General features: G+C 35.1%; 3 protein-coding genes, 1 long non-coding RNA gene and 1 pseudogene across 17 annotated transcripts; 3 read left to right on the plus strand and 2 right to left on the minus strand.

Moving 5' to 3' along the window:
• The first annotated feature begins 1652 nt into the window (after nucleotides 1-1652).
• LOC123219382 (putative disease resistance protein RGA3) lies at nucleotides 1653-20064 on the plus strand. 5 transcript variants are annotated; one of them, XM_044641326.1, is made up of 2 exons: nucleotides 1653-4690; nucleotides 19719-20064. In XM_044641326.1, exon 1 carries the CDS (start codon nucleotides 1782-1784, stop codon nucleotides 4647-4649), a length of 2868 nt encoding a protein of 955 aa, XP_044497261.1. In that variant the 5' UTR covers nucleotides 1653-1781; the 3' UTR covers nucleotides 4650-4690; nucleotides 19719-20064. The 5 variants fall into 5 exon arrangements, with proteins under 5 accessions (XP_044497261.1, XP_044497260.1, XP_044497257.1 ...); XM_044641325.1 differs by lacking the exon at nucleotides 19719-20064 and adding an exon at nucleotides 10931-10944; XM_044641322.1 differs by lacking the exon at nucleotides 19719-20064 and adding an exon at nucleotides 4793-4992.
• Nucleotides 7920-10787, plus strand: LOC123218978 (putative disease resistance protein RGA3). The gene has a single exon (XM_044640635.1). It carries the CDS (start codon nucleotides 7920-7922, stop codon nucleotides 10785-10787), a length of 2868 nt encoding a protein of 955 aa, XP_044496570.1.
• Nucleotides 11504-14874, minus strand: LOC123219388. Of its 10 annotated transcripts, none has more exons than XR_006502861.1 (6): nucleotides 14770-14874; nucleotides 14515-14591; nucleotides 13519-13855; nucleotides 13321-13366; nucleotides 13129-13220; nucleotides 11504-12924 (listed from the first exon to the last, which is right to left on the minus strand). It is a non-coding gene; the product is annotated as an uncharacterized LOC123219388 (long non-coding RNA). The 10 variants fall into 10 exon arrangements; XR_006502863.1 differs by having other exon boundaries at nucleotides 14515-14596; nucleotides 14770-14872; XR_006502868.1 differs by lacking the exon at nucleotides 14770-14874 and having other exon boundaries at nucleotides 11504-12216; nucleotides 12850-12924; nucleotides 14515-14762.
• On the plus strand, nucleotides 16556-20064 carry LOC123219381 (putative disease resistance protein RGA4). Its single transcript, XM_044641320.1, has 2 exons — nucleotides 16556-19612; nucleotides 19716-20064. Exon 1 carries the CDS (start codon nucleotides 16695-16697, stop codon nucleotides 19569-19571), a length of 2877 nt encoding a protein of 958 aa, XP_044497255.1. The 5' UTR covers nucleotides 16556-16694; the 3' UTR covers nucleotides 19572-19612; nucleotides 19716-20064.
• Nucleotides 20065-20481: 417 nt separating this feature from the next.
• Nucleotides 20482-24867, minus strand: LOC123218979 (annotated as a pseudogene).
• Nucleotides 24868-27347: the final 2480 nt, after the last annotated feature.

A 27347-nucleotide genomic window follows, 5' to 3' on the forward strand; every position in this document is an offset into this window, starting at 1 on the left:
CAAGATGATCAAACAAGTCAGGAAAGAATTATGAGTCAAAGGCAGCAGGTAATGGAAGCAAGGAGCATGTACCAGATCCTGGGGAATTTAAAAGATGAGGTGGCATTCCCGGAGAGAAGCAGGACGTGGGAAGGAATGGGAAAGGAGTATAAAGACTTGGAAGAAAGAGAAAAAAAGGAGGCATTCAGATAAGCAAGTTGGAGTAGGGAGAGTCAGCCTCTCGAAGAGCTGGAGCATTGCCGACGGATTGTATTTTGTGCAGAGTTGCTCTGTTCTTTTTGGATGTATTTCTTGTTATGACTATGTAATAGTTAGCATGGAATCTTGGTATCAAGTGTATAATGATCCATCAATGAATGAAATGAATACAAGAGCACTGCTGTTTGATGGAATGTTTATCATTGAGTAGTTACATTGAATGAATTACAGTGAATGGGAACATTTAGAATGTTATTAATGGTAATGTGTGGCTGGTTATATGAATGATCCTTCTGGGAATTCTTCTGCTGCCGGAGTCTTCCAGTCGTCGGGTGAAGTGAATACACTGAAGTGAGGTATCGCCATTCTTCCTCTGAAGGTTTGTATCACATTGGTTAGATCAGCTCAAAGACATATCCTACGATGAGGATGTGTTGGATGAGTGGAATACTGAAATCATGAAGTTGCAGGTTGAAGGCGATCTTGGGTACTTCCCATTTTATTTGGGTTGAACTAACAATCAAAGATCTTGCTAAAAATAGGCTTATTGACGTTGATAGGACAAATGGTATAGGCCTTGATGAAAGGAGTCTCCAATATTTGAGAACAAATATTTTATGTAATTGAGCTCAAATTAATCTCCTCATTTCAACTCAAAAACAGGACCACAATTACTTTAATAGAAGTATAACTTAACATGTTTCATTACATAACTTGCAAATGTAGAGCAAGAGATCTAATTGCCCACCAACACCAATTAAAATATTTTCCGATCCAACTGAGAGGGAATGACATATGAAAAACGACATTTACAAATTGATTAATCAGAATTGATTTAGACTTAATTATCTGGTAGTTAAAAAAGCAAAGGTTTATAAACTCAAGCTATTTATATCCAAGGCATCTTACTTTAATAAAAACAACTATAAGAAGCTAAATTTTATTATAGTAAAAATGTTTTACTATGATTATGTCAATAATCATAATTGTTTTAAAGTGAAAATAGCTCAATTCAACATAGAAAAAGACTAAAACCAAAAATAATTAAATTTTTATAATTGAAAAAAAAAATTACCAACATTGATTATTGTAATATCACATTTGCAACTTGAATAAAAATGAGCAACTATGCTAGGGCATTGGTTCTTGATATTACATGTGAGCAAGAAATTTAGGCTCATTTGTGGTTGTGGCTTTAGTGAATTTATGGTCTTCTTCATTCTAAATTGTTTGCCTTGTTTCACATGGAATTTGAGTGTACCATGATAAAGAGTACAATAACATGTGCTAACATTTTTTACTTGATAAATAATTTTTAACCTTTTGTTTATACAATATTGAAAATTATTAAGTACAAAATTATTATATAGGGGTATTGTATATTGAGAAAAGGAACATGACTTTCAGCTGACAAATAAAAACAAAAATATACTATTATTTTTTGTTTACATTTTGAAGAGCAGTTGGCACGTGAACCGTGGATTGTGGATTATTACCTTAACACAGAGCTCCATTTTCATAAAATTTGTATTCCAGTTTCTCCTCTTGTGAAAATTATTCAATATTGTTTACCATCTCTGAGTATGGCTGATGCAATTGTTAATCTTGCCTTGGAACAGCTGCTTCAAATCACTACTCAAAAGATAGGGGAAGAGGTGAGGCTTGTTGGTAATGTCAAAAATGAAGTAGAAAAACTTCGGAGCAATCTTGAAGCCATTCAAGCTGTGCTACTTGATGCAGAGGAGAGGCAAATGAAGGACAAAGCTGTGAGACGTTGGTTAGATCAGCTCAAAGACACATCCTACGACATGGAAGATGTGTTAGATGAGTGGAATACTGAAATCATGAAGTTGCAGGTTGAAGGAGATCTTGAAGATGCTCCTGCTCCTAAGCAGAAGGTACCTTCCTTCTTCCTCTGTTCTTGCTTTGGTATCAAACAAGTTGTTTTGCGCCGTGATATAGCACAAAAGATAAAAGAATTAAATGAAAAACTAGATATTATTGCCAAAGAAAAAGATAGATACAATTTCAATGATACGAAGAGTATTGAAACACCCGAACGAGTTCGAACTACGTCATTAGTTGATGTGGCTGAAATATATGGTCGAGAATCTGAGAAGAAGTCTTTAGTGAGTAAGTTGTTAGATGAGAGAAATGAAGAACAAAAAGACCTTCCTGTCATCTCACTTATAGGGATGGGAGGAATTGGAAAAACAACTCTTGCTCAACTAGCTTACAATAATGACAAGGTGAAAAGTCATTTTGACACAAGAGTTTGGGTGTGTGTATCAGATCCTTTTGATGAGTTTAGGGTTGCCAAAGCAATCATTGAAGGACTGACAAGCCGTAATGATAATTTAATTGAATTGGAGTCTCTTTTGCAACGTATTCAAGAATGTATTTCTGGCAAGAAATTTCTTCTCGTTTTAGATGATGTGTGGTCAGAAAATTACGATAAATGGAAACAATTTTATTATTGTCTAAAGAATGGCTCCCATGGTAGTAAAGTTTTGATTACAACAAGGAAGGATACGGTTGCATCTATTATGGGATCGGTTGATCCTATCATTATGGAGAAATTATCTGAGAAAGAATGTTGGTCGGTGTTTACACAATTCGCATTTTCTGGTAGGCTTCTCAAGGAGTGTGAAAAATTGGAGGAAATTGGAAGAGAAATTGTTGCACAATGCAAGGGCTTGCCGCTTGCTGCAAAAACTATTGGTAGTCTCTTGCGATTTAAGAGAACTAGAGATGAATGGCAGCGAATTTTAGATAGTGAAATTTGGGAATCGGAAGAGATTGAGAAAGGTCTTTTATCACCTTTGATGTTGAGTTATAATGATTTATCACCTATGATAAGACGATGTTTTTCATATTGTGCTATCTTTCCTAAAGATCATAATATAAATAAAGATCACTTGATCAAATTATGGATGGCTCAAGGTTATCTTGGGTTGGAAAAAGATAAAGAGATGGAGATAATAGGGCAAGAGTGTTTTGATCATTTAGCATCACGATCATTCTTCCAAGAGTTTCAAAAAGACGAAGATAAGCGTATCATAAGCTGCAAGATGCATGATATCGTTCATGACTTTGCTCAATTTCTCAGTAAGGGGGAATATTTTACTGTGGAAATCAACAAGGACAGCAAAGAGCCAGTCATAAGCAGTTCCAATGAGAAAGCTCGACATTCGATGTTAAAGCTTAACAGTGGGGCTACATTTCCCATCTCCATTTGTAGCCTCAAAAGTTTGCGGAGTCTCTTAATTGGTTGTGATAAGTATTTGGTGCCTAATGATGTTCTACCAAATCTCATTGGTGAATTGACATGTTTAAGGGCATTAGACTTAAGTCCAAGATACGGAATATCGAATTTGATTACAGAGATTCCAAAAGAGGTAAAAAAATTGATACATTTGAAATATCTGAATTTGTCCAGACTGGATGTGAAAAAACTTCCAGAAACTTTATGTGAGTTATACAATCTGCAAACTTTAGATATTACTTTGTGTTCAAGGCTTAAAGAACTGCCTCAAGGGATGGGGAAGTTGATAAACTTGCGGCATTTTTTTAATCGTGGAACACTCTCATTAAGTTACATGCCCAGGGGAATAGAGAAATTAACTTGTCTCCGAACATTGAGTCAATTCTGGGAAAATAGCAGCAGCAGTGATAATAGTAAAGCATGTAGTACTCTTGCATGCTTGAAAGATTTGAAACATTTAAGAGGAGAGCTTTATATTAGAAGGCTAGGAAATGTGACCAATGTGAGTGAAGTTAAGAGAATGCAAATTCTCAGCAATAAGGAGCACCTCTTCAATTTAAAGCTAGAATTTGATCAAGATGGAGAAGGAGAGAGGAAAAATGATGATGATGAGTTACTTCTTGAGGCTTTGCAACCGCATCCAAAGTTAGAGAAATTACATATAAATTATTACAGAGGCAGCACTTTTTATTCTGATTGGATCATGTCATTAACCGGACTGAGGGAATTGAGTCTTCGCCATTGCAGATATTGTATGCATTTGTCTCCCTTGGGAAAATTGCCATCACTTGAATCACTACGGATATATGATATGAGAGTGAAAAAACTAGTTATGGGAATCGAAAGCGATGGTGCATTTTCATCATCTACATCAGTTATTCCCTTTCGCAAGTTGAAAGTTCTTGAATTCTGGCATAGTTACGAATGGGAAGAGTGGGATTACGGGAATACAATTTTGCCTTGCCTTGCTTCTTTGTCAATCTACCACTGTCATAAATTACGTGCACTTCCTGATGGCCTTCTCCAGGGGGCGAAAAATCTACAACATTTTGAGATTATTGGAAGAAATCTTTTGGAAGAACGTTACAGAAAGGGAACAGGAGAGGACTGGCAAAAGATCTCCCACATTCCCAACATCAACTTCAATCGTTCATATCTGCAAGGAGGCCCACTCCCACTCTGTTGAGTTCTCAAATGGCTGCAATTACCAACCATCAATCCACAAAGGTAACTTCTCCGCATCCTCTAATACTTAAATGTAATGTTAATAGTGTGGAATGAGCAGAAATTTTGGATCTTTTACCTGTCTTTGACAAATTTTAATTGCAGTAGATCTGCAGAAATATTGAGCATGATGGTGGTTGCAGTGTTATGCTGAAAGGAACAGTGTTATGTAAAAAGGAAGTTGGATTTCACTTGTGTTACTATTTGTATGAGTTGTGGCTTGGACAACTTTCTTTGTCAATAATTTGCATGTAATATATGGTGTGTTTGATTGGAAATTAGGTGTAAAATATTAAATATATGTTTATGGTATGAGCTGAACATACTGGCATATCATTTGTGTGTATATATATGTATATGTGTGTGTGTGTGTTTGTGGTTTTAGTTGTTATCCTTTTAGTTGATTTCTTTGTTGTGGTGTATAATTTTATTTAAGTTACTATATGTTTAGTTTATAAAGTTGTGCTTAGATTGTCTTTTGTTATAGTTTTTGGATTATCATTAATTGGAATTTAGAAAGTAACCAAAAGAAAATCTTTTGTTAGAGGGAATGTATTTACACATTTGCTATCTCTCAAATATACACTTATTTCATTGTGATGAAAATTTCTCTGATTATATGAAATAATAAATTTCTCTATTTATCAATCCAGTAACTTAGCTGATCCCTTTGGTAAATCCAATTTCATTAAGACAATAATTCATGTAGGTAAACAGACAATTTATTAGATGTACAGGAGGATTATACAAATAGAATAAACTGAAAGATGCTACATAAAACCTTAGACTGTTTAGTAGTACTTACAACACCAACATGCCATTAAATAAATACTAGATGTTCAGTATGATTAAATAGTAGGAAATAATATCCGAAAATTTTTCTTCAAAGGTAAACAGTTATGGGCTCTGCGTGCAGTTCTGACATTTTGAAGGCAATCCTACTGGAGGCTCTTATGTCTTGCTTTTTTATGCTATATAGTATAACATGAGAGCAGAGCGTTTAAACCCGTAGGGAAATTGATTTGCAAGGCTAAAATGCTAGAAACAAAATTTGGTAGTGCTGTGAGGATTTCTTAGTTGTATTTCTTAAACAGAATTGCTGCATAGAAACATAGGAGGAAAACCTATGTACTAATGGAAAATTAATTTGACTTGAATATATTTCGAAGAGCTCAAACATGTGAAAACACTTACAATGCTATAGATGGGAAGCACCATTTTCTCCTCTTTAGACTTTGTAGTTGGTATGAAAGAGAAACGTGGGGCCAAGTCTTGTGATCTAAAAGTCCACCAGTGACATACCCCTAATATTGACTCTGTTACCCCTAATATTGGAAACACACTCATGTAGTTGATTAATTGTATATACCCAATGTACAGAAAGATGCAAAATTGTACCCATTCTCGAAATAACAAGCGAAGTCAGTAATTTTCTGAAGAGTTATCCTCGTTAAGGCATATCTGAAATTAAAAAATTATCCATCGTTACATTCATGCTCAATATAATGAAGTTAAACATATAACTTTAAATTAAGGTGAAACTTAAGGCATATTCATACCACAGTTTCAGCCATTACTGCTATCTGCATAGCTCCCTGAAATTCCCTGCATAAATCCAAAGATTACAAGCACATCAAGTTCAACGTCCTCTAAACTTTTTCTTGCCTTTCTTTCATTTGGGATCGGCTTATTCAGGTATCATTAAATTAGATAGAGTTAAAAATTCAAATTTGGCACATACTTGAACATGATTTACTTTGTAATTGTATAAACAGCATCAAGCATTGCTTGAATAACTTCATCTTCTATAAAAGCTAACTGTTCTCGTAATACTGACAGATTTTGAGAAATATGGTAGAAAATCACATAAAATGAAACTAAATAATTAAGCAGCAGCACGGCCTGCATATGAGCAGATGAAAAGAATCTGTGCAATGTTATAGGCCACCTATAACAAGACTTGTCAAAGGAAGGGCAAGATGGGAAATTCTCTAATTCAGATTACAGCAGCTGCACATCCAGAGAATTCAAATTCACAGTCAAGTTCAAATGCAGAGAATTCATGTTCAAATGGAGAAGCCACAAGGACTTATTGACGTCGATAGGACAAATGCTACGGGCCATAAAGAAAGGATGCCCCAATATTTGAGAACAAATATTTTATATAATTAGGCCCCAATTAGTCTTCTCATTTCAACGCAAAATAGGACCACAATTACTGGAGATAGTGACAGGTGACAGACATAAGGGGGAAATGGTCATTTTCAAACTTTTGGTGGGGGGAAATTGTTAGTTTTTAAACCTATGGGGAAATATGATAAATTTTTAGGTTTTTTAATATTTTTAGCTAAACAGTAAATTTTAACAAAATAATGAGTATTTGAGTTTTTAAAAATTGACAGATATAAGTTTAGGATTTTACCAAACCTTAGGTAGGAGTAAGTCTTTCGGTTTATGATAAATTTGTTAGCGTGAGAAGATATAATAATTTTGAAAAGTGGAATAATTAAGATAATATGATAATTTTACTTTTAACCATGTGTAAAGATTATTTAACTCTAGTAATTATATTAGACAATCCGTCTGTAATGGGTGTCACTTGTAATTCAATGAGCACAGAGGTTATATCACAATCGCAACAGAAACCTAATTAATGTTTGATTTCTTTTTCTAGATTTTATTTATTGAAGCATTGACTTAACTATTTTAAATTTAAGAACAAGTGTAGACTTTTAGGTCCAGTGAAAACAGTGGATTCTCAATGTTCAGGTTTGGGCCTGGGCGGTGTTCGATATTTTGTTGGTGATGGAAATGTCATATCATATTGTTTTGATGAATATGACGTGCTTTCAGAATTAAGAACTTATGGTTTCCATTAAAAATATATCATCCCTTTTGCTGAACAAATGTTAACATTCGCAACGTTTTTATGTTGTTTTTTTTTGCTGTGAGTGGTGTTTGACATCTTCAAAATCACCTATGATTATGCAATGTTTGACTTGAACCATATGACGGTCCAATCTGAATGTTGGTGGTTGAAAATCCTTTTCCCTTCTCGTTGTATTAATATATATTTGTGACCTTTTGTTCGTGGACGTGGACTGTGGACCGAGGTCTCCGGGGTATTACCTAAGGCTAACACTGTGCTCCAGGTAGTGTATAAGCAGCACCATGTTCACAAAACTAGTATTCTAGTTTCTCCTCCTGTGAAAATTATTTACCATCTCTGAGTATGGCTGAGGCAATTGTTATTCTTGCCCTGGAGCACCTGGTACAAATCACTGCTCAAAAGATAGAGGAAGAGGTGAGGCTAGTTGGTGATGTCAAGAAAAAACTGAAAAAACTTCAGAGCAATCTTGAAGCCATTCAAGCTGTGCTACACGATGCAGAGGAGAGGCAAGTGAAGGACGACAAAGCTGTAAGACGTTGGTTAGATCAGCTTAAAGACACATCCTACGACATGGAAGATGTGTTGGATGAGTGGAACACTGAAATCATAAAGTTGCAGCTTGAAGGAGATCTTGAAGATGCTCCTGCTCCTAAGCGGAAGGTACCTTCCTTCTTACTCTGTCTTTCCTTTGGTATCAAACAAGTTGTTTTGCGCCGTGATATAGCACAAAAGATAAAAAAGTTAAATAAAAAACTGGACATCATTGCCAAAGAAAAAGATGCATACAATTTCAAGGAAATGAAGAGCATTAAAACATTAGAACGAGTTCAAAGTACATCTTTAGTTGATGTGACTGAAATATATGGTCGAGAATTTGAGAAGAAGTCTTTAGTGAGTAAGTTGTTAGATGAGAGAAATGAAGAACAAAAAAACCTTCATGTCATCTCACTTGTAGGGATGGGAGGAATTGGAAAGACGACTCTTGCTCAATTAGCTTACAATAATGATGAGGTCATGAGTCATTTTGACACAAGAATATGGGTATGTGTATCAAATCCTTTTGATGAGTTTAGGGTTGCCAAAGCAATCACCGAAGGACTGAAATGTCCTACTAATAATTTAGTTGAATTGAAATCTCTTTTGCAATGTATTTGTCAATCTATTATGGGCAAGAAATTTCTTCTCGTTTTAGATGATGTGTGGTCAGAAGATTACGACAAATGGCAACAATTTTATCATTGTCTAAAGAAGGGTTCCCGTGGTAGTAAAGTTTTGATCACAACAAGGAAGGATACAGTTGCATCTATTATGGGGTCAATTGATCTTATAATTATAAAGGATTTATCTGAGGAGGAGTGTTGGTTGTTGTTTAGACAATTGGCATTTTTTGGTAGGCCTCCGAAGGAGTGTGAAAAATTGGAGGAAATTGGAAGAGAAATTGTTGCAAAGTTCAATGGTTTGCCATTAGCTGCAAAAACTATTGGTAGTCTCATGCGATTTAAGAGAACTAGAGATGAATGGCAACGAATTTTAGATAGTGAAATTTGGAAATTGGAAGAGATTGAGAAAAGTCTTTTATCACCTTTGATGTTGAGTTATAATGATTTACCATCCATGATAAAACGATGTTTTTTATATTGTGCTATATTCCCAAAAGATCATAATATAAATAAAGATCAGTTGATCAAATTATGGATGGCTCAAGGTTATCTTGGGTTGAAAAAAGATACAGAGATGGAGATAATAGGCCAAGAGTATTTTAATCATTTAGCATCACGATCATTTTTCCAAGAGTTTCAAAAAGATGAAGATGGGAATATCATAAGCTGTAAGATGCATGATATAATTCATGACTTTGCTCAATTTCTCACTACGAATGAATATTTCACTATGGACATCTATGGGGGCAGTAGAGATCCAGTCATAAACACTTCGGCTCAGCATTCGATGTTAACACTTAAAAAAGGGGCTACATTTCCCATCTCAATTAGTAGCCTGAAAAGTTTGCGAAGTCTCTTAATTGGTTGTGAAGGTTATGAGTATTTGGTGCCTAATGGTGTTCTGCCAAATCTCTTTGGTGAATTGACATGTTTAAGGGCGTTAGACATGAGTTCAGAAATCCTAAAATTGAATTTGATTGCAACGATTCCAAAAGAGGTAAAAAAATTGATACATTTGAAATATCTGAATTTGTCTGGTCAGGATGTGGAAAAACTTCCGGAAACATTATGTGAGTTATACAATCTACAAATTTTGGATGTTTCTTGGTGTTTAAAGCTTAAAGAACTGCCTCAAGGGATGGGGAAGTTGATGAGCTTGCGGCATTTGATTAACTTTGAAACACGCTCATTAAGTTGCATGCCCAAGGCAATTGAGAAATTAACTTGTCTCCGAACATTGAGTGATTTCTTCATAAAAAGCAGCAGCCGTGATGGTAGTAAAGCATGTAGTACTCTTGCATGCTTGAAAGATTTGAAACATTTAAGAGGAACGCTTGAGATTAGAGGGCTAGGAAATGTGACCAATGTGAGTGAGGTTAAGAGAATGCAAATTCTCAGCAATAAGAAAAACCTCTTCTATTTAAAGCTACATTTCGATAAAGATGGAGAAGGAGAGAGGAAAAAAGATGATGATGAGTTACTTCTTGAGGCTTTGCAGCCGCATCCAAATTTAGAGAAGCTAAATATAACAGGTTACAGAGGCAGCACTTTTCGTTCTGATTGGATCACGTCATTAACCAGGCTGAGGGTATTGCGTCTCTACAGTTGCAAAAATTGTATGCATTTGTCTCCCTTGGGAAAATTACCATCACTTGAATTACTAATCATAGAGGGAATGAATGTGAAAAACGTAGTTACGGGGATTGAAAGCGATGGTGAATTTTCATCATCTACATCTGTTATTCTCTTTCCCAAGTTGGAAGTTCTTCAATTCTGGTTTGTTTCCGAATGGGAAGAGTGTGAATACGCGAATACAATCTTGCCATGCCTTGATACTCTGTCAATCAATTGCTGTGTAAAATTGCGTGCACTGCCTGATGCCATTCTCCAGGGGGCGAAAAATCTACAACATTTGGACATTTATCAAAGTTATTCTTTGAAAGAACGATACAAAAATGGAACAGGAGAGGACTGGCAAAAGATCTCCCACATTCCCAATATCAAATTCAATGATTCATTTCTTCAAAGAGACCCACTCCCACTCCGTTGAGTTCTGAAATGGCTGCAATTACCAACCATCAATCCACAAAGGTAACTTCTCCGCATCCTCTAATATTAAAAGTAATGTTAATAGTGTGGAATGAGTAGAAATTTAGGATGTTTTTACCTGTGTTTGACAAAGTTTAATTGCAGGAGATGTGCAGAAAAATTGAGGATGATGTTGAAGTTAGTAATTTATGGTGAAAGGAACAGGGGAGATAGTTATGCGAAAAGGAAGTTGGATTTCACTTGTGTTACGCTTAATTTGAATGAGTTTTGGTTTGATTTTGTTCATTAAGTTGTTTGTTTTTACGGTGCTTGGACAACTTTCTTTGTATTTGCATGGTAAAATGGTAGTTACTAGTGAAAAATATGGTATGTGGGATTGGAAATTAAGTGTAAAATATAAAATATATGTTATATGCCATGCGCTGAACATATTGGTATATCATTTGTAAATATTAGTGGTTTTAATTGTTATCCTTATAGTTAATTTCTTTGTTGTGGTGTATAATTCTAATTAAGTTGTGTTTAGATTGTTTTTTGTTGTAATGTGTGTATGTGTGTATGTATGTATGTATGTACGTATGTGTGTATATATATATATATATATAAACCAGCAAAAACAAACATAATATCCGCCAAAGAACAGGCCCTTGGTATTTTTGACTTTATTCGGCTTTCAAAAAAATCTAATCCAAGTGCACTAGAACTGGATAAATCAGATTGAACATCAAATTCATGGTAGGATGAATACCTTATCTTTGCCAAAAATATGACAAGGGCATATGAAGAGATCACCTCACAAATAGAAAAGAATATACAGTTTTCAATTGACTGACAATATTGAATGCATATGTAGATGGGCTGCGGGCTCTAATCCAAGTGAATGAACCTTCACAGTCTACTGCATTCACAGATTTCTACATTATATGGCTTTCAAATTAATATAAAATTGCCTGTTGCTGTTTCATCACCATAAGAAGTACTGAAAAAACCACTAGAGAATTGTTCGAGCTTTCATCACCATAAGAAGTTGGCTACATCAAACATTAAAACATGTAAGAACACTTGACAGCTAATATAATGAACAGAAAACAACAGGCATACCAAACTCAGTACCAGTTGTAAAAATTGTAATAATGGTCCTATCATGTTACTGAATCGGTACTGTAATTGATTCTTGAGAACCACTACAGAAGCAAAATAACTTGCTGATTCTCATGTTAATGATTCTCAAGAGTCAGTGATGTTCATCAATCCAGTAACTTGCTGATCCCTTTGGTAAATCCAATGTCATTAAGACAATAATTCATGTATGTACACAGACAAATTAATGGATGAAATGCGATGTAGAGGATTATACATATAGTAGTGCTTACAACACTAATATGCCATTCATGATGATTCAAATCTTTAAATGTTGCTGCATCCATTCCCTGTAATTAGAGGTTCAGTATCATCAAAAAGTAGGAAATAATATCTGAAAATTTTTCTTCAAAGGTAAACAGTTACGGTTACTTGTTTATGCAATAACCTGAGAGCAAACTGTTTATACCTGTACATAAATTAATTTGCAGAGCTAAAATGCTAGAATTGCAAGGATTTAATTGGATGCTAGCAATTCTAAACCCCTATGAAAGTGAAAAAACAGTGAACAAAGGACTAAAAATAACCACACAAAAACCCAAGTTTTATAACGGTTAATTCTCTCAAGAGAGTTCTGTCCATTTTGCCACAACGGAATTTCACTGTGAAGAAGAAAAATAACAAGAGACTCTCACTAGCCTCACACTGAGCCTTTCATTCCCTAACTCTGATTACTATTCCTAATAAGACTCATAACGCATATTCTAATAAGACTCTTATTATAATATTTAAAACAAATGATATTCCTATCCTTAATTGTATTTTTTAGAAAAAGACTCTGCATAGAAACATATTAGGAAAACCTATATCATAATGGAAAATTAATTTAAATTGAATTAGGTTACACAATTCTAACATGTAGAACATATTTCAAAGAGCTCAAACATGCAAAAACACTTGCAATGCTATAGATGGGAAGCAACATTTTCTCCCCTTTAGACTTCGTAGTTGGCAAAACAGAGAAACGTGGGGCCAAGCCCTCTGATCTAAAAGTCCACCTATGAGAAAAGAGCAGATAAAAAGGAAGTCAGTGAACTAAAATGGATAAACATAAAATCAAGGTACAAATTATTATACAACAATCCGAATCAGTTCATAAACGTAAATCCATATGCTTTTCTAAATTAAAACATTTTTTAGGACTGCATAGCTCCGTGAAATTTCCTCTATAAAAGCTAATTGTTCTCATAGCCAGTACATACCCAATGTACAGAAAGATGAAAAATTGTGCCCATTCTCAAAATAACAAGCGAAACCAATAATTTTCCAAAGAGTCATCCACGTTATGGTGTATCTGGAATTTAAAAAAAATTATCAATCACATAATTCATACTCAATGCAATGAATTAAACATATAACTTTATATTAAGGTGAAAATTAAGGCATATTCATACCACTGTTTCAGCCATGGCTACTATCTGCATAGCTCCCTGAAATTTCCTGCACAAATCCAAACATAACAAGCACATCAAGTTCAACATCCTCAAAACTTTGCCTTGCTTTTCTTTCATTTTGGACTGGTTTACTCAGATATCATTAAAGTAGATAGAGTTAACAAATTCAAATGTGACACATACTTGAACATGATGTACTTTGTCTATACAGCATCATTAAAGTAGACAGAATGTTTGTGTCTTGTGCTTGAAGATGTCTCTGAAATTTGACCATTCTGTAAAGGGTCCTAGATTAACACCAAAAGCCTTAGTATTTGCAAAGCTGAAGACCATCCCAATTTGCAGTTTTATGAAGTTAGGTCAAAAGTAGGTTGACAGGGTGGGGGTGGGGTAAGAGGTAGGAAAGGGGATGAATATTCCCCCGCGGGCTGAAGACAAGGATTCCTTGTAATCCTGCTAGCGCGGACATGAAAAGCTTCCTTCATTCAAGGATCAGAAATGGGATATTCAACCCCTCCATGCCCTGTTGCCACCTCTAATTGAGAGCAAAGAAAGTGATGTATTATCATTCCTCAATCAAGCGAATTAACCTAACCCACATCACAACTTTCAAGTTTGAACTTGGTGAAAGAAATATGAGCACCTTGTTAAAACAGAACCTATCATACCTTGTCTCCAATATCCTGATGTGCTCTCAAAACTATTAAAATCGCAACTTTAGCCTTCATTTAACTTAAATACGCTCTCTTATTGTCATGAAAGAGAGAGAAGTGAAGTTTCTCAACTTATAAATTGGCTTGGTCACGAATTTTAAACAGTACAAGAGTCCTATTCTCAAACCCACACTGTGTAACAGGTGGGAATGTATGCAGATCCTTCTACATGTTATTCTATGAATACTCTTATGACTGACAGAAGCAATATAATCAGAGTTAAGCATATGTTAGTCATGTAACTAGATTGGTGTCTAAGATATGTGAATTGCTTCATTAGTTTATAAATATAATAAGCTAGTATGATATATGATACCTATCTATGTATCTCTTATTACAGATATCAGCATTTAATAACTTAATGCTAAAAATCACATTTTATTCCCAAATATTCTATTTTCAATTCAGAAGTAAATAAGCAGTCCTCTCCTGCTACCATAACTGATATCAGCAGACAAAAGCTAACAATTTAAAAACTTACCAGAAGAGGAATGATAGAGTGAGGTGCTATGCTTTAGTCAAAGGAACAGATGCCAGCGTCCACTGTAAATTATTCGTCTGCTCTAACACAATTCAAAACGATCAAAATAAACATAACAACTCAATGACAAAAAGAATCAACCAAAGCAAACAATCATAATAACAGTTCATAATAACAACAAAAACTTAAAACCAAAAAGAACCCATTTTTAAACTCAAATTAACAATAACAAACCCAGAAGCAATGAATTGTTACCCTAAACAGGGAAAAACCCGAATTAATAAAATGCTTAGTGGCCCCAAAAAATTCAGTTATGTTTTGGAGGGTTGAGTGCTGTGCTTATCTTCTTCCATTTCCTAAACGCCGTCGTTTTTGTTTTCTGTTTGGATTTGTATGTAATTTAAATTGTTTTCTTTTGTTTTATTTTTTAATTTAATCAGTTGTTGTATCTTGATATGTTTGCAGTGTGGTTTATCAAGCATGAGTTTAATTATTTTAATTTTGAATTTCAAAATATTTTACAAAACTCATATTCAAAATCTTTAAAAAATATATATTTTTATATAAATTTGAGAATTATTAATTATAAATAGAAACCGCTTAGAGGATCATTAAAGATTGTTGATTTTATTAATTATTTTATAAACAAATAATAAAATATAATTTCAATATTTGATATGGACAAAATTAATGCACAAGTTTTGAAGAAACCCATCTTCAAAATTCTCCGTTATTCATAATTACCTTCATTAATATGGAGATGTGTTTATGAAGTTAGAGTAAGATGAAAGTATGACACTAGGGCTTTTCATGTGGTTCAACAGTAGAATACTTTTAGAACTTATGATTTTGAATTTAAATAGATTAATTTATGTTTGTATTTACGATAATATATTTATATGAAAGTTAATGTCTTTATTAGATGCCATTATAAAGGTTTGATAGTATAAGATCTAACCTGAAACTTTCCTTTCATACCCACCAAAGGATCTTCTTCAATTATGAAATTACTTGGTCATAGGTCATTGACTTGTTGGTATCCAAGTCTTTGATGCCTTGAATCAAAAAATTAATTTTGTCTATTGCATCTAGTTATGTTTAAAGGGTTGACCTTGAACTCCTCATTTTTTACTTCACAACATTTATCTCCCAATTCTTCGAGTTCGCAAAGGACTTCAAAAACTTGCTGTTGACCTGCCTGTTGACATCCTGTATGGGCCTGCGATGACTTATCTCATATTCTCCGTGTATGGTTAAGATTCTGTAAATAAATATTCAGTTGACGTTATTTTAATTATGAAGAAAGGTGTGGTGTTGCAAACAGACAAATTATGCCTTGTCAGGACTAATAAATAACGGCAAATTATTCCACACGGACGACGAAGATTTTGGTTGGTTACAGCCTTTGGTTTCGTCATTTACATAAACTCTCAAGCATCTTGTTAGAGTGGGTGTCATTGTTGAACCAATTTTCTTTGATAGTGTTAATTTGATTGGCTCCATTGGATACCTCTGCTTCCTTGTGGTGGGGACTACATTTTACTTGGTTACCATTACCCAGGAAATTAATTGATTATATACCCGAAATATCTTTAGGTTAGGTTCGATTCAACCTGAGGGTCGCTCGGGATTCAATCGTATATATAATATTTAACTTAAATATAATTGAATTGGTGTAATATTATTAAAAATTTATTATTTTAATTAAAATTAAATAATATTATTGATAAAATAAATAAAATTATCAAATAAATAAATTTAAAATTAAATTATTAAATTAAAATTTTAACTTAAAATTTATTCATTTAAATCACGTTAACTCAGGTCCACCACTAGAAATACTTAGGGGTAATCACTGAATTTTTAATTATCATTTTGATGTCATTAAAGTTAAATATTTGTAAAGCTATTCTACTTAGAACTTTCAGACGAAAATACAATTATTATTTATAGGGGTACTGTATATCAAGTTGAATGAGAAAGGGAACTTGACTTTCATCTGGCAAATAAAAAAAAAATATATATATATTATTATTTTTTGTTTACATTTTGAAGAGCAGTTGGCACGTGGACCGTGGATTGTGGATTATTACCTAACACAGAGCTCCATTTTCATAAAAACTAGTATTCCAGTTTCTCCTCTTGTGGAAATTATTCAATATTGTTTACCATCTCTGAGTATGGCTGATGCAATTGTTAATCTTGCCTTGGAGCAGCTGGTTCAAATCACTGCTAAAAAGATAACGGAAGGGGTGAGGCTTGTTGGTAATGTCGAAAATGAAGTAGAAAAACTTCGGAGTAATCTTGAAGCCATTCAAGCTGTGCTACTGGATGCAGAGGAGAGGCAAATGAAAGGCGACAGAGCTGTGAGACGTTGGTTAGATCAGCTCAAAGACACATCCTACGACATGGAAGATGTGTTGGATGAGTGGAATACTGAAATCATGAAGTTGCAGGTTGAAGGAGATCTTAAAGATGCTCCTGCTCCTAAGCAGAAGGTGCCTTCCTTCTTCCTCTGTTCTTGCTTTGGTATCAAACAAGTTGTTTTGCGTCGTGATATAGCACAAAAGATAAAAGAATTAAATAAAAAACTAGATATTATTGCTAAAGAAAAAGATACATACAATTTCAAGGAAATGAAGAGTATTGAAGCACCCGAACGAGTTCAAACTACATCTTTAGTTGATGTGGCTGAAATATATGGTCGAGAATTTGAGAAGAATTCTTTGGTGAGTAAGTTGTTAGATGACGGAAATGAAAAACAAAAAGACCTTCTTGTTATCTCAGTTATAGGGATAGGAGGAATTGGAAAAACAACACTTACACAACTAGTTTACAATAATGACATGGTCAAAAGTCATTTTGACACAAGAGTTTGGGTGTGTGTATCAGATCGTTTTGATGAGTTTAGGGTTGCCAAAGCAATCATTGAAGGATTAAAATGTCGTACCGATAATTTAGTCGAACTGGAGTCTCTTTTGCAATGTATTTATCAATGTATTTCTGGCAAAAAATTTCTTCTTATTTTAGATGATGTGTGGTCAGAAGATTACGATAAATGGAAACAATTTTATTATTGTCTAAAGAATGGCTCCCATGGTAGTAAAGTTTTGATTACAACAAGGAAATATACAGTTGCATCTATTATGGGATCAGTTGATCCTATTATTATGGAGAAATTATCTGAAGAGGAATGTTGGTTGTTGTTTAGACAATTTGCACTTTTTGGTAGGCCTCCTAAAGAGTGTGAAAAATTAGAGGAAATTGGAAGAGAAATTGTTGCAAAGTGCAAGGGCTTACCGCTTGCTGCAAAAACTCTTGGCAGTCTCTTGCGATTTAAGAGAACTAGAGATGAATGGCAACGAATTTTAGATAGTAAAATTTGGAAACTAGAAGAGATTAAGAAAGATCTTTTCTTACCTTTGATGTTGAGTTATAATGATTTGTCATCCGTGATAAAACAATGTTTTTCATATTGTGCTATCTTTCCAAAAGATCATAATATAAAGAAGGATCACTTGATCAAATTATGGATGGCTCAAGGTCATCTTGGGTTGGACAATGATACAGAGATGGAGGTAATAGGCCAAGAGTATTTTGATTATTTAACATCACGATCATTCTTCCAAGAGTTTCAAAAAGACAAAGATGGGAATATCATAAGCTGCAAGATGCATGATATAGTTCATGACTTTGCTCAATTTCTTAATAAGAACGAATATTGTACTGCAGAAATCAATGAGGGCAGTGAAGAGCTAGTCATAAACACTTCGAATGAGAAAGTCCGACATTCGATGTTAATGCTTTACAACATGGCTACCTTTCCCATCCCCCTTTGCAGCATCAAAAGTTTGCGGAGTCTCTTCATTGTTTGTAAAGGTTTCAAGTATATGAAGCCTAATGATGATCTACCAAATCTCTTTGGTGAATTGACATGTTTAAGGGCATTAGACATTAGTCCAAGATTGGGACCATCAAATTTGATTACAGTGATTCCAAAAGAAGTAAAAAAATTGATACATTTGAAATATCTGAATTTGTCTGGATTGGATGTGAAAAAACTTCCAGAAACTTTATGTGAGTTATACAATCTACAAACTTTAGATATTTCTTTGTGTTTTATGCTTAAAGAACTGCCTCAAGAGATGGGGAAGTTGATAAACTTGAGGCATTTGATTAATCTTGAAACAGGATCATTAAGTTACATGCCCAAGGGAATTGAGAAATTAACTTGTCTCCGAACATTGAGTGAATTTATCGAAAATAGCAACAGCAGTGATGGTGGTAAAGCATGTAGTACGCTTGCATGCCTGAAAGATTTGAAACATTTAGGAGGACAACTTTATATTAGAGGGCTAGGAAATGTGACCAATGTGAGTGAGGTTAAGAGAATGCAAATTCTTAGCAAGAAGAAAAACCTCTTCTATTTAAAGCTACATTTCGATAAAGATGGAGAAAGAGAGAGGAAAAATGATGATGATGAGTTACTTCTCGAGGCTTTGCAACCGCATCCAAATTTGGAGGAGCTAGATGTAACAGGTTACAGAGGTAGCACTTTTTGTTCTGATTGGATCATGTCATTAACCAGGCTGAGGGTATTGCGTCTCTACAGTTGCAAAAATTGTATGCATTTGTCTCCCTTGGGAAAATTGCCATCACTTGAATCACTAATCATAGAGGGAATGAATGTGAAAAAAATAGTTACGGGGATCGAAAGCGATGGTGAATTTTCATCATCTACATCAGTTATTCTCTTTCCCAAGTTGAAAGTTCTTCAATTCTGGTTTGTTTCCGAATGGGAAGAGTGTGAATACGCGAATACAATCTTGCCATGCCTTGATACTTTGTCAATCAATTGCTGTGGAAAATTACGTGCACTGCCTGATGCCATTCTCCAGGGGGCGAAAAATCTACAACATTTGGACATTTATCAAAGTTATTCTTTGAAAGAACGATACAGAAATGGAACAGGAGAGGACTGGCAAAAGATCTCCCACATTCCCAATATCAAATTCACTGATTCATATCTTCAAAGAGACCCACTCCCACTCCGTTGAGTTCTGAAATGGCTGCAATTACCAACCATCAATCCACAAAGGTAACTTCTCCGCATCCTCTAATATTAAAAGTAATGTTTATAGTGTGGAATGAGCAGAAAATTTAGGACGTTTTTACCCGTGTTTGACAAAGTTTAATTGCAGGAGATGTGCAGAAATATTGAGGATGCGGTTAAAGTTAGTAATTTATGGCGGTTGCAGTGTTTTGGTGAAAGGAACAGAGAAGATAGTTATGCAAAAAGAAAGTTGGATTTCACTTGTGTCACTGTTTGTATGAGTTTCGGTTTGGTTTTGTCCATTAAGTAGTTTGTTTTTACGGTGCTTGGACAACTTTCTTTGTATTTGCATGTAATGTTTGGTAAATCGGTATGTTTGATTGGAAATTAGTGTAGAATGCAAAATATATGTTATATGCTATGAGCTGAACATATTGGTATATCATTTGTAAATAAATATATGTTATGTTTAGTATTATCCTTTTAATTAATTTCTTTGTTCTGGTGTATAATTTTAAGGTCAAAAGACTTATTCCCACCCAGGGTTTGTCATGGTGTATAATCGTAAGCAATCAACCGCCCAGGCACAAAACAGTAATTGACTTTTCACATGAAAGGTTCTATATCTTTACATATATGGAGAGAGAGAGACCGAAAGACTTGGTCCCACCCATGGATTGATATAATTTTAAACTCTCGTCTGCTAATTTTTAAAATCCAAAACCTCATCCATAAATCAATTTTTGTTAAAACTTTCAGTTAGATTTAAGGGTAAAACCTAGGTTTTAAAAATTAAAAATTTCCCCTTTACCTAAAATTTTTAAATTTTGAAAAGTCACATTTTCTCTATTAAACCTAAAACTTTTTTTCTTTATCTCTCTGGTCACCATTTCTATCTTCAACAATCGTCAAATTCACCCCAAACCAAGATCACTAAAACTGGATAAATCAGATTGAACATCAAATTCTTTCTTTGCAAAAAAACTGACAAGAGTATATAAAGAGATCACCCGCAAAATGAAAAGAATATACAGTTATCGATTGATTGACAATATTGAATACGTATGTAGAGGGGCTGCGGGCTCTAATCCAAGTGGATGAACCTTCACCATCTATTACATTTAATTACAGATTTCAACATAAATAAAATTGCCTGTTGGGAGTGTCCTTCACCAAGAAATGGATGTAAGTAACCAAATTGCAGCAACCTAATCTGTCAATTACTTAGGTAACTCTTCTATAAACATGAATCTGTTTAGGAATCGGAAGTATAAGAAGTTAGACTAGACGTAGGCTCTGAGGAGGTGTAATTCATGTATGTATGCAGACAAATTATTGGATGAAATGCAATGTAGAGGGGGATTATACATATATATTAAACTGAAAGATAGTGCATAAAACCATAGACTGATAAAAGGTTTAGCAGTACTTACGACACCAATATGCCATTCATGATGATTGAAATCTTTATATGTTGCTGCATCCATTTCCTGTAATTAGATGTTCAGTATCATTAAAAAGTAGGAAAGAATATCTGAAATTTTTTCTTCAAAGGTAAACAGTTATGGGCTCTGTTTGCATTTCTCACAGTTCGAGGGCAATCGTACCAGAGGCTCTAAACTCTTGCTTACTTGATTATCCTATAACATGAGAGCAAAGCATTTATACCCATAGGGAAATTAGTTTGCAGGGCTAAAATTCCAGAAACAAAATTTGGTAGTGTTGCAAGGATTTAATCGGATGCTAGCAAATCCTAAACCCCTATGAAAGTGAAAAAAATGAACAAGGGACTATAAACACAAAATTTATAGTGGTTAAATCTCTCATGAGAACTACATCGATTTTGCCGCTACAGAATTTCACTGTCAAAAAGAAAAATAACAAGAAACTCTCGCAAGTCTCACAAATTGGCTCTCTCTGAGTCTGTATTTAGTAATTCTCACTCTCTGTTTGTGGTCTTGCCTTTCTATTGTATTTCATTCTCTAACTCTGGGTATTATTCTTCATAAAACCCATAACCCATATCCTAATAAGACTATTATTATAATTTTCAAATCAAATTATATTCCTATCCGTATTTCTTAAACAAGAATTCTGCATAGAAACAAATTAGCAAAACCAATGTACTAATGGAAGATTAATTTGACTAGAATTAGGTTACACAATTCTAACCTTTATAATATATTTCAATCCTATAAATGGGAAACACCATTTTCTCCCCTTTAGACTTCATAGTTGGCATAACAGAGAAACGTAGGGCCAAATCGTTTGATCTAAAAGTCCACCAGTGAGATACCAGCAGAAAAAAAAGAAGTTAGTGAACTAAAATGGATGAATACAAAAGCAAGGCACAAATAATTATACGACAATCTGAATCAGTTCATGAATGTATATCCGTATTGTTTTGAAAATTAAGATATCTTTTTGGAAACACACTCATGTAGTTGATTAATTGAACATACCCAATGTACAGAAACATGCAAAATTGTGCCCATTCTCGAAATAACAAGCGAAGCCAGTAATTTTCTGAAGAGTTATCCACGTTAAGGTATATCTGAAATTTAAAAAATTATCCATAGCAAAATTCATGCTCAGTATAATGATTTAAACATCTAACTTTAATTTAAGGTAAAATTTAAGGCAAATTCACACCAGAGTTTCAGCCATGGCTACTATCTGCATGGCTCCCTGAAATTTCCCGCACAAATCCAAAGATGACAAGCACATCAAATTCAACATCCTCAAAACTTTTTCTTTCTTTCATTAGAGACTGGCTTATTCAGATATCATTAAATTAGAAAAGAGTTAACAAATTCAATTGTGACACATACTTGAACATGATGTACTTTTTATATACAGCATCATGCATTGCTTGAACATCTTCGTCCTCTATAAAAGCTAACTGTTCTTGTAAGACTGAGATTTTGAGAAATATGATAGAAAATCACATAAAATGAAACTAAATAATTAAACAGGAGGACCTGCATAATAGCAGATTAAAAGAATCAGTGCAGTGTTTTGAGGAGCTAGATGCATTGATGATAACGTAAAATCAGCAAAAAGTAGCAGTTGCTGCCACTTCAACTGCATAACAAATTCACCAATCTAGAAACTTACAGTGAAACAAGGTACAGAAGCTCTATACCCAACCAGAGTCAAGTAAAAGAAACACCCAAGTGCAGCTGTAGCATGGCGTTCAGTTACTAACAGATGCTCATACATGATGCAGTAACCATGAGAGATTAGCAAGAAGGACATGATCGACGCACTCTGAAATAGCACTCCTGTTACATACGCACCAAAGGACATCCACAGAGAGCAAATCTGAAGATGAAAACAAGAATACCTGCAAGGCTGCAACAGTGATGCTCTAAGACTTTAACAGCAGTTTTTCAAGAAAAGAGATAAAAAAGGTTGAGATAGTATTGCAAATGTTTTGGCAAAGTATGAACTTTGTGTTCACATGTGGTTTTGATTTGTACACATTTTTCCATGTACATATGTATGCAAATTACTGATTTTGAGTGAACATTTTAAGTAGTTTCGTCATTTTTTACAGGAGGCAACTTATTGTTTTTTTTTTTTAAGTGATTAATTTTCGCTTGAACACGTGAACTGCACATGTTTGCCCACACTGGGTATTTCTACGCATCTCTTTCAACTAGGCAAAGTGACCAGAATATTTTCTTTCAATGTGGTTCTGAAATTACCGAGCGTACTTGCTCATCCTCCATACATTTGTGACTTGTGCTGATCCTCCATGCATTTGCAACTTGTGCTGCTTCTCTTTGTTTTTCTCTTTGCAAATTAGCTTCATAATTCAGGTTGTGAGATACAATCTTCTAGCGGGTTCTTGAAGAGAGTTCAAAACCAGCAGCTTGAGATTTCAGCTTATCGTTCAAGTCGAGCTTGAGAATCTGAGTGGAATGCTTGGATCATATCAAATCCAAGCACAATAACTAAGCTATTAGAAGTTTGAGAATTAATTTTGTAAACAAGCAGTGTTTGCATTGTATGTTTAATTTCATATTTGTAATTACCAATTGACCATTAGCTCTAGTGATTTGATTTTAACTGGGCTTATTCCATGGACGTAGGCTAAAAGGGATCTTAGCTGAAACATGTAAAAATCGTGGTGTTATTTCTAATTTTTGTTTCTATGTTTCTCTTTTATGAGTGTTCAATCAAGAGTACCGATGACAATTGTCATCTTCCAACTAGGTCCTTGTCCCACCCCATATGGGATAAGGTTTCCCCGAAATAAGCAAGAATGGGATGGGAACCAAAAAAAAAAAAAAAAAACTCCCGCAAGTGAGGTTTGGGCAGAAGCAGACCCCATCTGGTACCCACTCCGCCCGTTAGAAAATGTACCACTCTTGTTAACCTCTAAACTTGTCATGATATCAAAACTACAAAATTTTGATACGTATGTTACTCTTTGTCTCTTTTCATCTTCCTTTTAAAGGAACACCCACAAAATCACCCAATCTTTTAACATAAAAGTTAACATATCCTCTCAATATCCCAACACATATCCTCACACAAGGCCATACACTTGAACTCCATTACAAGTCATCTCAAAAGCTTCTCCAAGCGAAACCACCTTTAGCCCAACTCAATTTTTGGCCGGAAATTTCTAGTGGGAGACGAATTGATTCAAAGGATTTTCACATATATAAACAATGCAATAATTAGAATTGACAATAGAACTTGTTAATGAAGCATATGAAGTATGCATCGAAAAAAGCCACAGTTTTGGAAGACCTTTAAGATTCAAAGGGTGATTGTTAAATGAATACGAAGGTCAAGGGAAGGAATAAACTCATTGATACGGGCTAGGAAATGCACTTAGTGTTTTTCGGAATTGATTGTGGGAAATTAGGTTTAATTTGAGTAATTGTACTTAATTTGCTTTATAAATGCGTTCTATGCCATCGCTTCCCGGAGTTATGGATTTCCATCCAGTTTGTTCGCTTCTGTGCTGCTAAGGGGTGTACTGGGTTTCTTCTCCTTCCTTCTCATGCTTTGATAGTTTGTTACCTACGATTATCTCTTCTAAAGTCTGGACTGCTTGGGCTTGGCTTCTGTGCTGCGATTGGGTTCTGAGGTCTTACTGCCGAACTGGTTAGAAGCCTGTATGATGCCACTGCAGTTCTAATGGTATTGCTATCCTTGGATGAAGTTTGTGCTGCTATTTTTTCTGGTTCTGTCTGGTGCTGTCGATCCTTGTGGTGGGTCTTGAGCTTTGATATTTTAGCTGCCGTCCTTGGGTGGAACCTTGCCGCTATTTTTTGGTCCATTTTCTGCTCTTTATGAGGTCTCACTCTCTTCTGCTGTTTTCGTGTTCTGGTTCTGCAGGATTCCATCCCTTGGCTGCAGCCTCTGTTTGCTTTCGAAGGTTTTGTTGCTGTGGAGGTGCTTCTTGCTCATTTTGGATGCTGTGCTTTCTGCCCAGGTGGACTGTTTGCCATCCTGGTTGTCTGCCGTCAAGGTTTTTCTTTTGTAGCCTGCTGCATTTTTTCCTAATTATTGCCTTGGTGATGCTGGGCTGTTCCAAGTGTTCTGTCTGAGAGGCTTCTGATTTACTTCCTGCTGGTGCTGTCTGGGATTGCTTCTGTTTTCTGGATAGCTGCTGCAGTCTTTTGTTTGTGTGTGGTTCCTGCCTTTTGGATTTGTCACAAGGTGCTGCCTGCTTCTTGTTTTTCTTTGCTGCTTCATGGAGGGTGGATTTAAGGTGGATGCTAATCTCTAGAGCCTGCAGGGTCTGTATGTTTTTATCAAAGTCAAAGTTGGTTGCTGTGCTTTCTTGGTTTTCTGTGCTTCTTGGGTTTCTTTGCTGCTCCATTTGACTGCTGGCCCTTTGAGTGAGGAAAGGAGTGCAGTTCATTTTCGCTGTATCTCTGCTTTGTTGGCGGCCTACTTTCTTCCTGGTCTTCATGAGTTTCCACCATGATTCCCACGGTTTGATCCTTTTATTTTGGTGCTGGTTTTTTCTGCTTGTGTGGTTGCCTGGTGAGCTGCTTGGTGAATATTGCATGGTGTTGTACTCTAGTTTGGGTTCACCAGTTGGGATGCTGGTGCTTTCGAATTGTTGTTAATGTGGGATTGGTACTTGGCTAGGCTAGGTATTAAATTGAACATGTGCTTTAGAGACTGGATTATGTCTTGATTGGGTAATGTTAAATTTATTGGACATACTTTAGGATTGCTTCTCTGTATTCTAGGCTTTGCTATCCTCCTTTTCTGAGGATAAGCTTAGGTTGTATTGTCTTTGGGTTTGTTTTTTGGGTGCAATGTATATATTTGCTAACCAAAAAAAAAAAAAATTGCTTTATAAATACGTTTTTTGGAATAACGGGTATGATTTGTGTATTTTCAAGTCACATATGCATAAAAATGATATTTGCATGAAGAATATTGCTAGTGAAAACATTTGCGACAATTTGGAATTGACGGCTTGAGAGTTGGAGTTGAAACAAGGAAGTTATGACACTTTGAAGAGTATATTCTCAGATTTTGTACAAAGTACTCAATGCCTAACACGGAAAATGTAATGTTGTGACATTGGAAGGGCAAAGAAGTCGGTGTCACAACACTGAAAACTGCATGTGGCGACATGCATAGAAAAATCCAAGTTTTCCTGAAGTTTTGAATCCTTGTCCCTTTGGGACTCCTCTAATGGCCCCTTGTAAACCAGAACAATATAGATAGACTCTTTCTGGAAATATTGGGGGAGATCAATGAGAGGAAAAAGAAGCAATGAAGCATAAAGAAAGGGCCAAAGGACTATTTCCCACCCAAGGTATGCTGCAATCTCAAGTTTTCACCTTTTATCTTTGATAATACCAAACACCCACCCATGAGCAGTTAAAATTAACAGAACTCTAACCCCTTGAAATTTTATCTCTTTTTGCCCCCCTAAACTTTAAAAAACTAAAACTTTCCCCCAACCTAAGTTTTAAAAAATGGCAGTTTCACCTTAGGGTTTCGTTTTGAAATCTTCAATAACATCTCTGGCTCCATTGCTAACGGTCTCTCCCTCTCGAAACATCCTCTCATTTCGGCGATCTCTTTCCTCCCATTTAGACGCTCGATCGGCGTCGGAAAAGCCTTGGAAGATGAAGAACTTTGTCGGGGAAGATGAAGTTCTTCGTCTTCGAACTTTGTCTTCCTAGACGAAGACGACAACTTTATTTTCATCTGGGAAGACGGAGTTCTTCATCTTCCACGACTTCTCCAACTATGATCGAACGTCCAAATGGGAGGAAAGAGACAGTCAGAAGGAGAGGATGCTTTGGGAGGGAGAGGCCACTGGCAATAGAGTTGGAGATGACGCCGGAGATTTCAAAACAAAACCCTAGGATGAAACTGTCATTTTTTAAAACTTAGGTTGGGGGAAAATTTTAGTTTTTAAAGTTTATTGGGCAAAAATAGATTATATTTTAGTTTATTTTTAATATTATAGAGAAAATGATGATTTTATCTTTACTGCCGTTAATTTTAACTGTTCATGGGTAGGTGTTTGGTATTATCAAAGATAAAGAGTGGAAACTTGAGGTGCAGCATACCTTGGGTCGGAAATAGTCCTTTGGCCTAAAGAAAGTGATAGCAACTTGAAGAGGAAAATTGGCGCATCAGGAATGATTTAGCATCGACACCAACCTAATTTCCTAAAATTTTCTGCTCCTTTTCTATTGTTTTTCCTCATGAATTTTGATTTAGTCTTTGTAGTTTGTGTGGATAATCTTCGCGATTGGGGTGGCTTTTCTTTCTTTCTACA

This window comes from Mangifera indica, chromosome 6 (assembly GCF_011075055.1).
Source record: "Mangifera indica cultivar Alphonso chromosome 6, CATAS_Mindica_2.1, whole genome shotgun sequence".
NCBI lineage: Eukaryota > Viridiplantae > Streptophyta > Magnoliopsida > Sapindales > Anacardiaceae > Mangifera > Mangifera indica.